General features: G+C 42.6%; 1 protein-coding gene across 1 annotated transcript; it reads right to left on the reverse strand.

Annotated features, from left to right (window-relative positions):
* Positions 1–915, reverse strand: LOC132226048 (taste receptor type 2 member 46-like). Its single transcript, XM_059680947.1, has one exon. It carries the CDS (start codon positions 913–915, stop codon positions 1–3), a length of 915 nt encoding a protein of 304 aa, XP_059536930.1.
* Between the last annotated feature and the right edge of the window lie 15,520 nt (positions 916–16,435).

A 16,435-nucleotide genomic window follows, 5' to 3' on the forward strand; every position in this document is an offset into this window, starting at 1 on the left:
TTATTTCCTCTCCTTCAGCCAGCACCTCAACTGCCTCAGAAGTGACAGAAAGGCCTGTCTCAGCTTCTTATTCCCCCAAATCAGGATAAATGAGTGGCTCGATGGATACAGGATTCCAAAAACTTGGCAAAGCAAGGGAACTGAATTGTTCTGTATACTAAAATTCCAAAATGAGATGATTTGAGCGAAGAGGTAAATGACAAATGTCAAGAGAAAGGAGATCACAGTTTGCATGGCTCTTAAGTGGACCTCGGTGCTGGGATCTTGGAATCCTTTGCCACTGAGCTGCATGTTCTTCAGATGTTTCCACATGGAAAAGATTAGCAGCAGAACAGCTGTCAGGGACATAGTGAAGGGTGTGAGGTGTACAAGCACGAATATAATTCCATTTGAAAGGTGTGCGATGTCCCTCAATTTGCTCTCCCAAGTGATGTTTCCTTTATATACGTTCATCTTCATTTTTTCATCTGTGCCTACCACTGCAAGATGAAAAACCAAGAAGATCAAAGTCACCCACAGTATCATGATAACCACTCTTTCAGCTCTCCATTTTAGGTGAAGAAATAAAAGGCTGGAGAAATTGGCTATCTTGAGCAAATAAAGTATGCTGAGGCTAGTAGCAAGCCAGAGACAAAAATGGTTGCTTGCTACCCAGGCAATATAAGCAATAGTTCTTACTTCTGAACTATAGATCGCTGGATGCAACACAGTTGCATACCAATTTAATACTATTATCCAGAGCAAACTAATTCTGGAGACAGCCAGAGCAGTGAGAATTCGATCAGCACAGGAGATCTTGTGTTTCTTGACCCAGTCAATGCAGTTCACCAGTGCTATGAAGCCATTGGCAAAACTTCCTAGAACAAATTGAGCTATTATAAGGATGGAAAGAATGCTTCGTAATAAATGTATCATGCCTAAAAAAAAAAAAAAAAAAAAAAGCCAAGTATAATATTATTGGTCGTGAATCCTTTACTATTCTGACCTGAAGTTCTATTTGTAGCTGATCTTGAATGTGTATAAAATTCTTCTTTCTTTTAAATTCTATGACCAGTGCCAAGCAGGAAAGCACCAGGATATGCTAATGCAAGAGTTCAATGCTTTCTTTATGAAAACATTGTTATTACGCAAACAGCTCAAATTAACTCCTAGTCAAATAATGTCCTTGCTGTAGGCTGGAATATATCATAACTGATATTGCTGTAAAAGCTGAATTCTCATTTGCTAGCATGCAAATATAGACATATTCTCTTTCATTGATTTGCAATTTTCTTTGTTTAACCTCTCCATAATTTGTATTCATCAACTTTGTCATTAGTAAACCATAAAAGTCCAATACATTGAGTATACAGTGAAAGCTATATTGTTCAATAAAGCTTGGTCACAGATTTGATGATTGAAAGGTTCAGAGTGGGCCGGGATCGCGCATCTATGACATGAGGCTGTAATGTATCAAAAAACTTTTATTTCAGGTGCCTGGGTGCAGAGGGGCTGAGTGTAATAACAAGGAGTCAGCAGAGAGTACAGGGAGGGGAAAGACTTTTATTAGCTATTGCTGGCTGCAAAGGGTCTGGTCCTTCGTTCCTCCCACTACCAGGCGTCTTCTGGTTATCTGTTCAAGGCTGCAAGCTTTCTGCAAGATGTCTGCGAAGCACAATAAGTTTTTCTCTGTGCCATTGTGTTCACTGTAAGCCTTTCATTCCCATCTTAAAGGGTATATATAAAAGAAAAGAAGGGGGATGGGGTCGCCTGCATGAGAGGGGATGTCGTGGACACCTAAGGAGTAAATTCAGATTATTTCCTGGGATATAGGCCTGTAGGGTCTCTTTACCTAGGTAAGGATGAACTGTCCTGGTTAACTAGGACTTGTAATCTTGTTTGTATAATCTTGACAACTAATTTTAAAATGCAGGGCCTGAGGAGGAAGGGGAGGAGGAGGAGAAATAGTGTCAGAGGACCTAAAAGGGGTAAAAGACAGGTTAATTTGGGCAGACTATGTAGGCTGGACCATCTGAACTGCTCTATACTCTCCTTACTGATCTCCTTGAGCCATTGAGCATTCTGTAGAATGCATTGTGTTCTTTCATCTATTTGACCTATAAAGTTTAGATAAAAACAACAGGAGGTGTTAGCAACTAAACACACCCCACCCTCTTTGGCTAAAAGATAGTCTAGAGCTAGTCGGTTGTCTATAACCATGCAAGCTAGGGAATATAAAGATTTAGAGAGCTGTTTGGAATTTTCCCCTGTGTCTTCTGTGGTGGTTGCCATGGCCACTGTCACATTTTTCAGAATGACAGTATTGTATGCTATTCCCCCAGCTGGTCCCACGGCCGTGGCTGCTGCAACTGCAGCTATAACAGCAGCACTGATACCAAAGTCCCTCTTTTTTCACTTGGAACTGAGGGATGTGGTCCAAGAGGCGTTATTAGGCCTGAATGAGTAGATACTGCCTGCCTCCAGGGTGACATAGCCCATGGCCCAGAGGCCCCCCTGCCGGGTTGGGTCTTAGCACTGGACACTGTTCCTATCTGTGCCTTTGTATTGTCATGGGCCCCTGGGAACATGATTCCTGTTGGTAGGCAGAGGACTCCAGTGTTGTTTGGGCCCTGAGTGCCTGACCTTAATGTAAAGTTAGGCTGGAGGGGTTAACCCAAGAAATGTGGATAGTTGTGTTAAAGGAGCATCCGGGGTAGTGGCTAACTTCTATGAAGCGGTTGCCTTGGAACTTTCCCCATTGTGACAAGGCTAAGTCATATTGCCTCTCATTGTACCTGTTGCCTGAATCTGGAATTGTAAGATTGCACGTTGCTGCTGTCAGGTTGAGATAAAGGTTAGATATAATACGGACCTGAGTACCAGCAGTATAGTTGAAGATCATGTTTTGGCTTGGGTTAAAAGTGTTGTACAGTGTTAGAAAGCCATGGTATGTAAAGATGGGCCAGCTGCCGGTAGCTGGTATATATAGGTGGTCTGCAGTGCAATGGTGTCTGTCCCTGGGGTTAAGGTGGGGGAACATTGAGTTTGTGGCTAAGACTATTGTATTGTAAATCAGCAAATGAGATACAAGATGCCTTAATAAGCCAATTAATTAGGAGTTGTTTATTGCGCGCAGCCCAGAGGGAGGTGTCTCTTGCAAATCTCTGAGCACCACATACAGGAAGTTTCCAGTATTTATACTTTTCAAGCCTCTTTGTTTGCAGATATTACAAAGGGCTCTGTGTATGTTATTGTTACAGACAGTTGTAACCTTGAATACATAATGAGTTTGTACTTGGCATAAGAATATGGGAATTGTTATCAGTATTAGTCTATTTTAGTCTATTACACTGGATGGCTAGCTTGAAAGGTCAAACAGTTAAGTTTATCTTTTTCTATTATTTGAGCTAAAAACAAAGTCATTTTACAGAATAACAGACTGTCTTAAAGTGATAGAGTTTATAATGACAGAGTTTACAGGACTAGGGACTATCTAACAATAGCAGAGAGTTTCAAACAGCCATTTTTTATACAAGATGGAGGTTACTATGCTTCAAGACGGCCTGGGGAACATGAAGACAGTACAAGGGGTGAGCCTTCTGATTAATAATAAAGGGTAAAGCGGGGTCTGGTGTGCCTGGCTCTTGGTGTGTAGGGTGGCTTCATAGTATGTCAGAGAAGTTTATGGGAATTCCCCATAATAGGGAAGTGTTACCAGGGGAAGGTTGCTTGTGACATATCCACTGTGTCATATTGGAGGATAGACAAATTTGATAGCCCACAGCTCTGAAAGTCTGGATTATACAGTTATTGTGCCAGACTGTGCTGGTGAGATATAGGGTGAGGGTAGGGGTGAGAAGTAAGAGGACTAGTAGAAGTACCATTTTAGGGATCTGCGAGAATCAGAAGAATTATGAAAGCAAACAAATAGATGTGATCTGAAGTGAAATCCTGTAAATCGTCCTGGAGCCAGAGGTCTATAATGAATTTGAAAATATCTTGTACTGTTCAGATGGGATGGGCTGCGCCAGATGGGCGAATGATGTCACAAACAATCTGTAGGAATGTGAAAGCCTGGATATATAATCTATTAGTCATTTGGCTGACATGTGAGGGGGGGGCTATTCTTTTTCAGGAAGGCTAGTGGGGGGTGACTCGGGGTCCCAGCAGGGACAAAAGAGGGCTCTCCCTGGAATTATCCTAGGATTGTGATGACACTCCAAATAAGACAGAATGAAAATGATTAGGAAAAGAGGGACAATAAGTTTCCAGAGGTACCAGAGCATGACTAGGAGGATCGGTCCTCTGGGATTTTAGTGAGCCGGAGGGTGGTTGGTGAGATGACCTTTGACCTCCACCTAGGGTAGGGCTCCAGGGGGGCTACATTAATTTTTGTCCAGTGTATCCAATGAGGCAGACCACAGACCTTCACTGCCATAGATGTACTGTAGACAACAGTATACGGTCCAGTCCAGCGAGGTTGTAATTTGTCTGTGGGTTGGCACATTAGAACTTGCTGTCCAGCTAAGTTGTCTCCACTCCTGCCACCATCAGGGTTCCCCAAGGTTCGCAGTGTGCGATGACAGTTGGAGCATCCGCTCCTGGGCCTCATCAGTCTTCAGCCGCCAGGCCAAGGAGGTCAAGGCCAAGGGAACCCAACCCGCCTGCCTGTGTTCGAGGAAGAGATGTGGACCAACTCTGAGTGGCCTGCCCACAGCCCAGCTTCCAGTGGGGCCTTCCTCCTCGAGAGCAGGGCTTGTGGGGGCCGGAGATTGCTGGTCACATTTAAAACAGGGTCCAGGCGGATCCTTGGAGTTTGAGAATGAGTGCCCTTCTTCTGCCCCTACGGGTGTTTAGACTTTCCCTCTGTAGGGACCCTGATGGCAGAGGCTACCATTTGGAATTCAGTTTGTCGTTGTTGCTTTGCCTCTTTGTCCCGATTATTAAAGCCCTTAAAGGCCATGTTTAAAAGGTCTCATTGGGTGGGGGGGGGGGGGGGTTAGAGCCATCCTCTACCTTTTGTAATTTTCTTCTTATGTCCAGGACTGACTGGGAGATAAATCTTAAGTTAAGTATGGTTGTTCCTTCAGGGCTTGTTGGGTCAAGACTGGTGTATTTTCTCATGGCCTGTGTAAGGCGAGAGTGGAAGACTGCTGGATTTTCATGTCTTTCCTGGGTGACCTCTGCTAATTTTTCATAATTAACTGCTTTATGGGCTGCCTTTTTCAGTCTTTCTAGCAGGCAGAGAACCATGTAGTCTTGAGACCTGTGACTGCCTGTCGTTTCTGATAGTCCCACTGTGGATCCCTGTTAGGGACAGCATCCGCTCTGCCTGGGAGGGCAGGAGTCTACTGGCAGAGGGTATCTGCATGGCCCTGGGCATGAAGCCAGGTTCTGTTCTTATCCTCTGAGCTCAGAGTAGAGGAGAGGATAATGTGGAGATCATTCCAGGACATATCATATGACTGGGTAAGATATTCAAATTCCTGGGTATAATGGTGGGGTCTTCCATAAAGGAACCAAGTCTTTTGTTCACCTGAGATAAATCAGAAAGAGAGAATGGAACATAGACCCGTACAATGCCCTCAGTGCCAGCAACCTCCCAAGAGAGCACCCTAGGGCTAGTGCCGGAGTGTGGGGAGGAAGAGAGCTGAAAACTGCCCCGGAGCAAGTATGAGATGGGTGGCCAGTGGTGGGATCCACTGGGTATGGTGGCAGGCTCTTAGGCTGCTGAGACGGGGGAGCCATAGGCTGGGAGACCAGGGAATGATCAGTGGGATCAAAAGTGGTGAAGGAGGAGGGGGGTTCGGGATCCTCGAGGGGCATAGAGTGAAGAAGGAAAATCTGTGAGGGAGAGCAACTGTCACAGAGAGAAGAACGTGTCCTGCGTGTAAAAAAAAGCTTGGATATATGGGATCTCAGACCACATGTCCTGCCTGCAGCAGAAATTGTTAAGATCGGTTAGGATTTGGAAATCAAAAGTGCCGTTTTCAGAACATTGGGACCCATTGTCTAATTTACACTGAGGCCAGACAGTGTTGCAATAAAAAGTAAATCGTTTAGAGTGTAAGCCCTGGGTAAACCCTAGGGTCTGAAGACTTTTAAGTAGGCAGCCCAAGGGTGTGGTGGGGGAATGGTCGTCTGCAAATTCCCCATGGTGACAGGCTATGGCTTAAGGTCTATTCTCCATGAAGTTAAGGCGGAGAAAGGCGTCCTGTCTCCTAACGTTCACAAGGAACGGACAGAGCCTTCCCTCTGTGACAGGCATCCCTGTCAGGAGAGTGGGTGAAGGAATCTTGTGCTCCCCTGGCCCCCCCTCCCCCGCCCCACTCCATGCCGCCCAGGACTAATCCCAACCAGCGCTGGATTTTCGTGGGGCCGGCTGTACAGTAACAACCCGGAACCTGGCTTAAAACCCAAAATGACAGGACAGTCCAGAACGTGAGAAAACAGACTAAAGCCACTTACCTATGAATTTATGCCCAGTGTTGACGGAGGAGGCAAGGTAAGGAGAGGTCCACTATCCAGTCACTGGCACAACCCAGACCAGTCTGGAGGAAGCGGGGGGGGGGGGGGGGGGGGGAGGCCTGAGGCTGAGTAAGTGTCATGAGTGCAGCAGTTCAGCCATACAGAAGTGTGGCTGGGGGCTTTCCCCAGTCACAAGGGGAGCTCAGGAGCCTGAGGATCACAGTCTCTCTGAGTGCCAAGTGCCCAGTTGCTGGAACCCTGCTACAACTCTTATGGGACCCCTCACTAGACATTCCCAGGTTTCAGCACCAAATGAAAGGTTGGAGTGAGCTGGAATCGCGCACCTATGACATGAGGCTGTAATGTATCAAAAAAGCTTTTATTTCACCTGGGTGCAGATGGGCTGAGTCCAACAAAAAGGAGTCAGCAGAGAGTGCAGGGAGATAGAAGATTTTTATCAGCTACTAGAGGCCCGGTACACTAAATTTGTGCAGGGGGTGGGGGGGTGTCCCTCAGCCTGGCCTGCACCCCCTTGGTAAATGTCTGACTTCCCTCTCACAATCCAAGACTGCTAGCTCCTACCTGCTCGCCTGCCTGCCTGCTTGATTGCCCCCTAACCGCTCCAATGCCAGCTGATTGATGCCTAACTGCTCCCCTGCTGGCCTGATTGCCCCCAACTGTCCTCCCCTGCCAGCCACCTTGTGGTGGCCATCTTGTGGTGACCATCTTGTGATGACGTTGAGCGCAAGGGCCACCTAGGCTTTTATTAGTATAGATTGCTGGCTGCAAGCAGTTCAGCTGATGTAAGGGTCCAGTCCTTCATTCCTCCCACTGCCAGGTGTCTTCTGGTTCTCTGAGCTATGCATTGTTCAAGGCTGCAAGCTTTCTGCAAGATATCTGCTAAGCACAATAAGTGTTTCTTTGCCCCATTTTATTCTCATTAACCCTTTCAGTCATCATTATTACTGATATGTTAAATTTTTTATTGAGTGTATTAGGATGACATTGGTTAATAAAATTTTATAGGTTTTGGAGAACCAAAATGGTGTCATAGGTCAACACCGATACTCGCCGCCTCTCACAACCACATCAAAATTATAACAAAAATACCAAACAACCATCATTCAGAACTGCCTGAAATCTGACTGACTAGAAGTCCTACAACTAGAGAAGTAAAGAAGAAAGTACATTGAGACTGGTAGGAGGAGAGGAGGTGCAGAACGGGGCTGGTCCAACCCTGATGTGTGGCGTGCTTTGAATCTGTAGGGTATCTCCACTGTGGAGGCCTCTCATGAGAAGCAAGGGGTCCCAGCCGCACACCAGACACCCAACCCAGGGTTCCAGAGCTGGGAAGAGAAATCCCTATAACTTTGGGCTGTAAAAATCAGCAGGGATTGTGGCTGCGTGACACAGAAGCTGCTGGAGAGCCCAGCAGTTCCTTTTAAAGGGGCCATGCATGGACTTACTCAGTCTCCAGTGCTCAGGCAATGGCTTGGGGGGGGGGGGGATCCAGAGACATACCAGGAGGAACTGGATTGTCTGGCATCAGAGCAAGAACTTGGGGGCAGCTTTCTCCCAAACACTGGTGCTCGCAGGGGTCATTGTTCCCATGCAGAGACCTCCCCAGTGTTTTCATCAACCTGGCTCATACTGTTTGCTCCACCCTGGTGATTCCCTGAGACTCCATCCCATCCAAGTTGTTTGCAGCAGCTTTTCTATATGAATGGCCTGCCATGGCTCAGGCTTCAGACATGCCAAAAATCTCTCAAACAAGCAGCTGCTGGCATCAGTGTGCCTCATACTATCAATAAGAGTCCCAAGACCCAGCACTAGCACCAGCCCGCCTTGGTGTACTTACAAGCCCAATACAAGTGGCAGTCACCTGCAGATGTCTCTGAAACTCCTGCCAGGCGGCCCCAGATGGTGGCGGGCTTTGCACCTCCCAGGAGGCCCCAGAGCCAGTGCAATTGGGAGACAGCTTTCAGACCATACCAGATTACAACTCTTCACACCCACAACTGACACACTCAAGGGGCAGACTCCCTGAGCACAAAAGCCCCACTAAAGCAAGCCCTGCATAGTAGTGTCTCCTGCTCAGCAGCTCTTCCAGTGTAGTTGAAGCTGGTCCTCACAGCCCATTGGCCTGGGAGTCAGTTCTTCCCAGTGACACAAAAAACAATCAAGGCTCAACTACAACAAGACTATACACACAGCCCACACAGGGGTGCACCTAGAGTGCCCAGCTCAAGTGACTTGGGAGGCTAAGCCACTGGGCCCTGCAGGACAGTTACTACACAAAGTCACTCTACCAATTCCAGGAGATATAGTAGCTTCACCTAATACACATTCAGGAAGCAGCCAAAATGCAGAGATAAAGAAACATGTCACAAATGAAAGAACAGAAGAAATCTCCAGAAAAAGACCTAAATGAAATGGAAGCAAGCAAACTACTAGATACAGAGTTCAAAATAATGGTTATAAGGATGCTCAAGGATCTTAATGAGAGCTTCAAGGGACTTAGAATTTCAAGGATCTTAGTGAGAATTTCAAAGACATTAAAAAATAACCAGTCAGAAATGAAGGATAATAATTTACAAAGCATCAACAGTAGAAGATTCCAAGAATCAACAATTTGGAATATGAGGAAGCAAAAAAAAAACCAAAAAAAAACAACAACAACAGCCAGAAGAGCAAAAAGATCGTGTAAGGAGCCTCTGGGACTCCTTCAAATGCACCAATATTCGAATTATGGGGGTGCCAGAAGAAGAAGAGATAGAGTAAGATATTGAAAACCTATTTGAAGAAATAATGATGGAAAACTTCCCCTACCTGGTGAAAGAAATAGACTTACAAGTCCAGGAAGTGCAGAGAGTCCCAAACAAGAGGAATCCAATGAGGCCCACACCAAGACACATCATAATTAAAATTCCAAAAGTTAAAGACAAGGAGAGAATCTTAAAAGCAGCAAGATAAAAGCAGTTACCTACAAGGGAGTGCCCATATGACTGTCAGCTGATTTCTCAACAGAAACCATACAGGCAAGAAGGGAGTGTCAAGAAATACTCAAAGTGATGAATAGCAAGGACCTGCCAGCAAGATTACTCTACCCAGCAAAGCTATCATTTAGAATTGAAGGTCAGATAAAGAGCTTCACAGACAAGAAAAAGCTAAAGGAGTTCATCATCACCAAACCAGTATTACATGAAATGTTAAAGGGTATTCTTTAAAAAGAGGAAGAGGGAGAGGGAGAGGGAGAGGGAGAGGGAGAGGGAGAGGGAGAGGGAGAGGGAGAAGAAGGAGAAGAAGAAATAAAAAATGTGAACAATTAAATGGCAATACATATCTATCAATAATTAAATCTAAAAATCAAAATAAACAAGCAAGAAATCTAATGAACAAAATAAATTGATGAATAAAATAGAGTCAGAGGCATGGAAACATGGAACAGACCAACAAATCTCTGAGGGAAGGGAGGAGGGGGTGGGAAGAAATTAACCAAAGATCTTATATGCACATATGAATTACCTATGGACACAGACAATAGGGTGGTGAAAGCTTGGAGTGGGGCTGGAACCAGGTAGAGGGAGACAATGAGGGATAAAAAGGGAACATCTGTAATACTCTCAAACAATAAAGATTTTTAAAAATGAAAACATATAGATAAGATTTACACACTGGTTTGGCTAAACATGTTCTTACTATGGCTTACCCTTCTATATCAAGGACATTAAGTAACTGACACTGAAAACGTTTTGGGTAATTAAAAGCATGACAATAGAGAAAGGTAGAAATATCTGGATTCTGGAATAATGGGTAGTTTATTTCTGTTCTCTCTACCTCTCTCTATCCAACTCTATATCTATGTATGTGTGTACATATCTATCTATCTATTTATCTATCAACTGTGCTTGGGCTGCTATAACAAAATACCACAGACTGGGTAGCTTATAAATAGCATAAGTTTCCTTCTCACAGTTTTGGAGGAAGGGAAGTCCAAGATCAAGGTGCCAGCATGGTTGGATGAGGGTCCTCTTCTGGGTTTTAGATTTTTCATTGTATTCTCAAATAGTGGAAGGAGTGCTATGGGAATCTCTTTTTATTAAAAGAAAAAGAGCACTAATCCACCCTGGCTGGGGTGGCTCAGTTGGTTGAGCATCATCCCATGCACAGAAAGGTCGCTGGTTCAATTCCCAGTTGGGGCATATACCTGTATTGCTGGCTTGGTCCCCAATGGGAGGTGTGCAGGAGGCAGCAATTGATGTTTCTCTCTCACACATCGATATTCTCTCTCTCTCTCCATTCCTCTCTCTCTAAAATCAATAAAAACATATTTTAAAATTATTATAGGTTTCAAGTGTACAATTCTGTAATACATTATCTGTACATTGTATTGTGTGTTCACCATCCAAAGTCAAGTCTCTTTTCATCACCATTTATCCCCCCCCCTTTTGGATTTTTGTTTTTAGCATTAAATTTATGTTGAAATAATCTAATCTTTGTCTATTAAAACATCAAGTTTTTCTTGAGTGCCCAAGGAAGGCCAATAGTCACTAAGGGCTGGTTGTTGATCACTAACATTTAAGTATAATTTTATTGTTAATAAACTCATAAGCATACAAGCATATGCACACACACACACACATACACACACAGCTCATGGAAGGAAGTAATTTTTGTCCCATTGTTTTCAAAATGGAAAAGTGAGTCTCAGTGAAGTCATCTAGATTTAAATCCATCTTTTATTTCATTCAGGCTTTTCAGCCCATTATCAACAGATGTCAAACATCTCTCATGCTATGGCTTTGATAAAGTTTCTCATTTGAGTCTATGTAATATTTAAATATTAATTACTTAATTTAAATATTCACAAATGTTATAAATATTCCTTGGAAACATCAAAAGAGCATGTAGTTTCCTTTGGAAAGTGTAGACTTCTCTGTATATGAAAATTCAGTATGACTTTCTCTGTTTAATTCATTCTGACTGCTTAATATTTTAAGATTAATAAATGTTATAATCAGTCCCTAACCTTATATTTTGTTGTTTCAGTTTTTATATTATAATTGTTTTCATAGGATGATCCTAAAGCTGGACTGCCATAAGGAGAAAACAGATTCTCTGCTTTGTATATCTCTGATCTTGTACTCTTTTTAAAAACTACTCTGCTTCAGTATAATCATCAATAAAAATCAGATAACCATGGTAAGCTTTTTGAGTGGGTCTTTGTGAGGAGTATGTATACTATTTGCATAGAGTGCTTTCAATTATGCCTGTCTCGTACAGACACCAGTCACCAAGAACTGGTGGTCATTAGACCGGGTTATTTGATACTTCAAAGTTAACCTAGGAAAACTTCCACCTAGGAGTACAATGTAGCAGTAGAAAAAGAGAAGATTTCCTTCTACAACAACCAAGAAAAGGGGAATAAATTGTCAAAATTACATTTTAAATGCATCACAGAGCTGAGTAAGGAAGAAGGACCAGTAAACTAAAAACCAACTAAGAGGGGAGACTTTAAATGCAGAGATGATCTGCATATTCAATGCAATCACTATCAAATCCCAGAAGGCTCTTTTGCAGAAAGTGAAAACTATCCCTAAAATGTTTGTGGACATGCAACACTCTTAATAGCCAGAAGAATTTTTTTAAAGAACCATTTCTCATTTCAAAGCTTGCTACAAAGCTGCATTAATCAAGATAGTACACAACTTGAATAGCAATAGACATATATACCAATGAATTACAATTGAATCTCAAAAATTAAGACTCACCATCCTGGTCAGATAATTTTTAAAATCATTTTTTGATTTTTCAATTACAATTGACACACATTATTATGTTTGTTTCAGGTATATAACTCAGTGTTTAGACATTACATAAATTACTAAGTGATCATCCCAATCAATCTCACACCCATCTAACACCACATATAATTATTAGAATATTATTGACTATATTCCCTGTGATGTGCTTTACATCTTCATGACTATTCTGTAACAACTAATTTGTGCTTCTTAATCCCTTCACCTTTTTCACCCATCACCCAACACCCCTTTCTTCTGGCAACCATCAATAAGTTTGTTTCTGTTCTGCTTGTTTATTAAGTTTCAATTATTGATAGATATGTATTTATTGCCATTTTATTGTTCATACTTTTTATATATTTTTTCTTCTTAAAGAAGAGCCTCTAACATTTCATATAATATTGGTTTGGTGGTGATGAACTCCTTTGGCTTTTCCTTTTGGGGAAGCTCTTTATCTGTCTTTCCATTCTAAATGATAGCTTTGCTTCCTTGGTAGAGTAATCTTGGTTGCAGGTCCTTGCTTTTCATCCCTTGGTATATTTCTTGCCACTCCTTTCCGGCCTGCAAAGTTTCTGGTGAGAAATCAGCTGACAGTCTTATGGGATCTCCCTTGTGGGTAATTAACTGCTTTCCTCTTGCTGGTTTTAAGATTATCTCCTTGCATTTAACCTTTTGCCCTTTAATTTTAATGTACCTTGTTTGAGGCTCTCTGTGCTTCCTGAACTGTATGTCTATTTCTTTCACCAGGTTAGGGAAATTTTCCATCATTATTTTTCTAATAGGTTTTCAATTTCTTGCTCTCTTTCTTCTCCTTCTGGTACCCCCATGATGCAAATGTTGGTATGCTTTGAAGTTGTCCCAGAAGCTTCTGACACTATCCTCATTTTTTAAAAATTATTTTTGTGCTATTTTGATTGGGTATTAATTGCTTCCTTATATTTCATATTGCTGATTTGATTTTCAGCTTTATCTACTCTACTGTGGATTTCCTGTAATACATTATTCATTGAAGTTAATGTACTTATTTCTAACTGATTCTTTTTATGTATTCTATCTCCATTTTTATACTTCCTATCTCGTTTTTGAAGTTCTTACTAAGTTCATCTACTCTTTCCCTAAGTTCATTGAACATCCTTATAACCATTGTTTTGAACACTGCATCTAGTAGATTGTTAATCTCCCTTTTGTTTAGTTCTTTTTCTGGAGTGTTTTCCAGTTCTTTCATTTGGGACATGTTTCTTTGTTTCCTCTTATTGACTGTGTTTGTTTGTTTTTTGTGCTAAGTAGAGCTGCTCTGTCTCCCGGGTTTGGTAGAATGGCCTTGTATAGTAGGCATCCTGCAGGGTCCAGTGGCCAGCCTCCTTGATTATCCAATCTGGGCATTCCAGAACATCCCCTATGTGCACTATGTACACCCTCCTATTTAGTTGAGCCTTGATTGTTGTTGGCATGTCAATGAGAGGGATTTATCTCTAGGCCAATTAGTTGCAAGGACTGGCTGTGACCACAGACCCCTATTGAGGGACAGCAGTGCTGGGGCCCACCCCATAGAGCAGGACATAGTTCAGCAGGACTCTGGTACCTGCTGAGACTACCCCTTGAGTGTGCCACTTGTAGAGGTGGTTTAGTGGTGGTGCTTCAATGTAGTCTGAACCTGTCCACTGGGTGCTCTGGCTCTGGGAACTCTGGGGAGGTACGGGACAAGGTCAGTCACTGCCTGTGTGTGTACTTCCAGGAGCCACCTGGCATGAGCCACAATGCAATATGCAGATGGTTATTACTTGTGTGGCTTGAGGTGCCCTGCCAAGGCCAAGAACAAACTAAGTTCAGCTGTTAGTGCCAGGCATGGGATCATTTAGCAAGAGACATGGGGCATGATGAGGCCACATGATGCTTGTTTGAGAGATTTTATGAAAATCTGAAGCTTTAGCCAAGATAGGTTATTTGTATTTTAAAAAAAGAAAAAGTCACTGAAAACAGCTTGAGTGGACCTGAAAATTGAGTGAGATGGCTTTACAGAATCACCCAGGCAGAGCAAATAATGTGAGCCAGATTGATGTAGTCTTAGATATGGTAGCTACCTGGAAGTGGGAGGGCTCGTCAAAGGAACAGTGGCCTCTTCCAGCACTCTGTCTGGGAGAAAACTGCCTTCCCAGCTCCTGCCCTGATGCTGAACAAATCAGTTCCACCCCATATGTCTCTGGTGACTTTCAAGTTGCTGCCCCAGCAGCGGACCTCAAAGGAAGTTAATTGGAGGAAGTCCAAGTGTGGGCCCTTTAAGAGGAATGTCTGGGACTATAGAAGCTCTCCATCTCCCTCAGCCTCAATCCTCTGGTTTTTACAGCCAGAAATATTGGGCACTTCTTCTTCTGGCACTGGAATCCTGGGTTTGGGTACTTCATTTGGAGCTGGGACCCCTTGCTCCTCAGAGGGACCTCCGTAACCGGGATTTCCCTCCTGATTTTTTTCCACCACCTGTGGGTGTGTGACCCACCCATTATTCTTCTCTGTCCCTCCTATGAGTATCAATGTGGCTTCTCTTTAATTCCCTGGATGTAGTGCTTTCATTCAGCCAAATTTCAGGCTGCTCTGCATGATGGTTGTTCTATAGCTCAGTTGTAATTTATGGTGTGTTTGTGGGAGGATGTGAGTACTGCATTTGCATACACAGCTATCTGAAGGGCATGTGTCTCAGATGTTTTTTAAAAAGGTACTATGTTTGAATCAATGGGTAAATTATCTCTTTATTTTTTCAATGGGTGGTGCTGGCAAAATTTAATATCCATATGCATAAAGTTGAATTTAGTCCCTTATTTTATACCATATGAAAAAGTTACCTTAAAATTTATTATAAGCCTAAATAGAAGTGCTAAATCAATAAAACTGTTAGAATAAAATGTAGGAGAAAAGTTTTGTAAACTTGGGTTTGGTCAATTTATTAGGTGCAATACCAAAAGCAGAGTGCATAAAATTTAAAAACTAATACATTGAACTATATAAAAATTGAAAACTTTTGCTCTGTGAAATAAATATCTAATTTCAAAAGTGTAAAACTGTACTAATTAAGTCAATGTGATACTGTTGTTTATTATACACATAGGTCAATGGGTAGAAAGAATGTCTAGAATTAGATCCACACTTATATGGCCAGTTCATTTGCAACAAAGGAACTAAAACAATTTTGTGAGAAATAAAGTTCTTTTTAATAAATTATGCTGGGAAAGTGAATAACAGTATGGAAAAATGAACTTCAACCCTTATTTCCCACCATACAAGAAAATCAATTTGAGGTAATCATAGACCTAAATGTAAAATATAATATAATGAAGCTTCCAGAAAAAAATGTATATTTTTGTGATCTGAGAATAAGCAAAGATTTCCTAGCTTGGACACACACACAAACATAAACACACACAAGCACACACACACAAAACAACAACAAAATTAATAAACTTGCATCCTTGAAAAGGCACTGTCAACAGTGAAGCATCCATCAGACTGTCAAATCTCAGAGGGAAGGTAGGGGAAGGGAGGGGTAAGGGAGAGAGATCAACCAAAAGACTTGTATGCATGCATATAAGTCTAACCAATGGACACAGACACCAGGTGGGTAAGGGCATGAGTGCCGGGGGGGGGGGGGGCGGGGTGCAATGGGGGGATAAGGACACATTTTAATACGTTAATCAATAAAGAAAATAAATAAATAAATAAATAAATAAAGAGGTCTTAAAAGAAAAAATATTTGCCATAGAATGAGATATCCTATCTAATAAAAGAGAAACATGGTAATTGGTGTACGACCGCTACCCTTTCCATTGGCTAATCAGGGCAATATGCAAATTAACTGCCAGCCAGGATGGCGGCCGGCAGCCAGGCAGCTTGAAACTAACATGAGGCTTGCTTGCTTCAGTGACGGAGGACTCCAACGTTCCCCGCCTGCCGCTGCAGGCCTCTGAGCTGCAACTCTAAGCAAGTATGTAACAAATATAGAAGCTAAAAAAAACCCCAGAAACCTGCTTTAGTCCCAGGCTTCAGCCAGCAGGATCGCAACATTGTAAGCAAAGGCCAGAAACCTACTTTCAGCAGCGGAGGCCTAAGAGCTGGAGCCAAGCCTCAAAGCTAAAGCTGGCCCAGAATAAAACAGAAAAAAGAAAAAAAGGAGCGGTTGGGAGCTTCAGTCACCC

The sequence above is a fragment of the Myotis daubentonii genome, chromosome 2, assembly GCF_963259705.1.
Source record: "Myotis daubentonii chromosome 2, mMyoDau2.1, whole genome shotgun sequence".
NCBI classification, from domain to species: domain Eukaryota; kingdom Metazoa; phylum Chordata; class Mammalia; order Chiroptera; family Vespertilionidae; genus Myotis; species Myotis daubentonii.

Coding starts and splice junctions, on each gene's coding strand:
- LOC132226048 (XM_059680947.1), bottom strand. CDS start 915: ATGATACATTTATTACGAAGCATTCTTTCCATCCTTATAATAGCTCAA.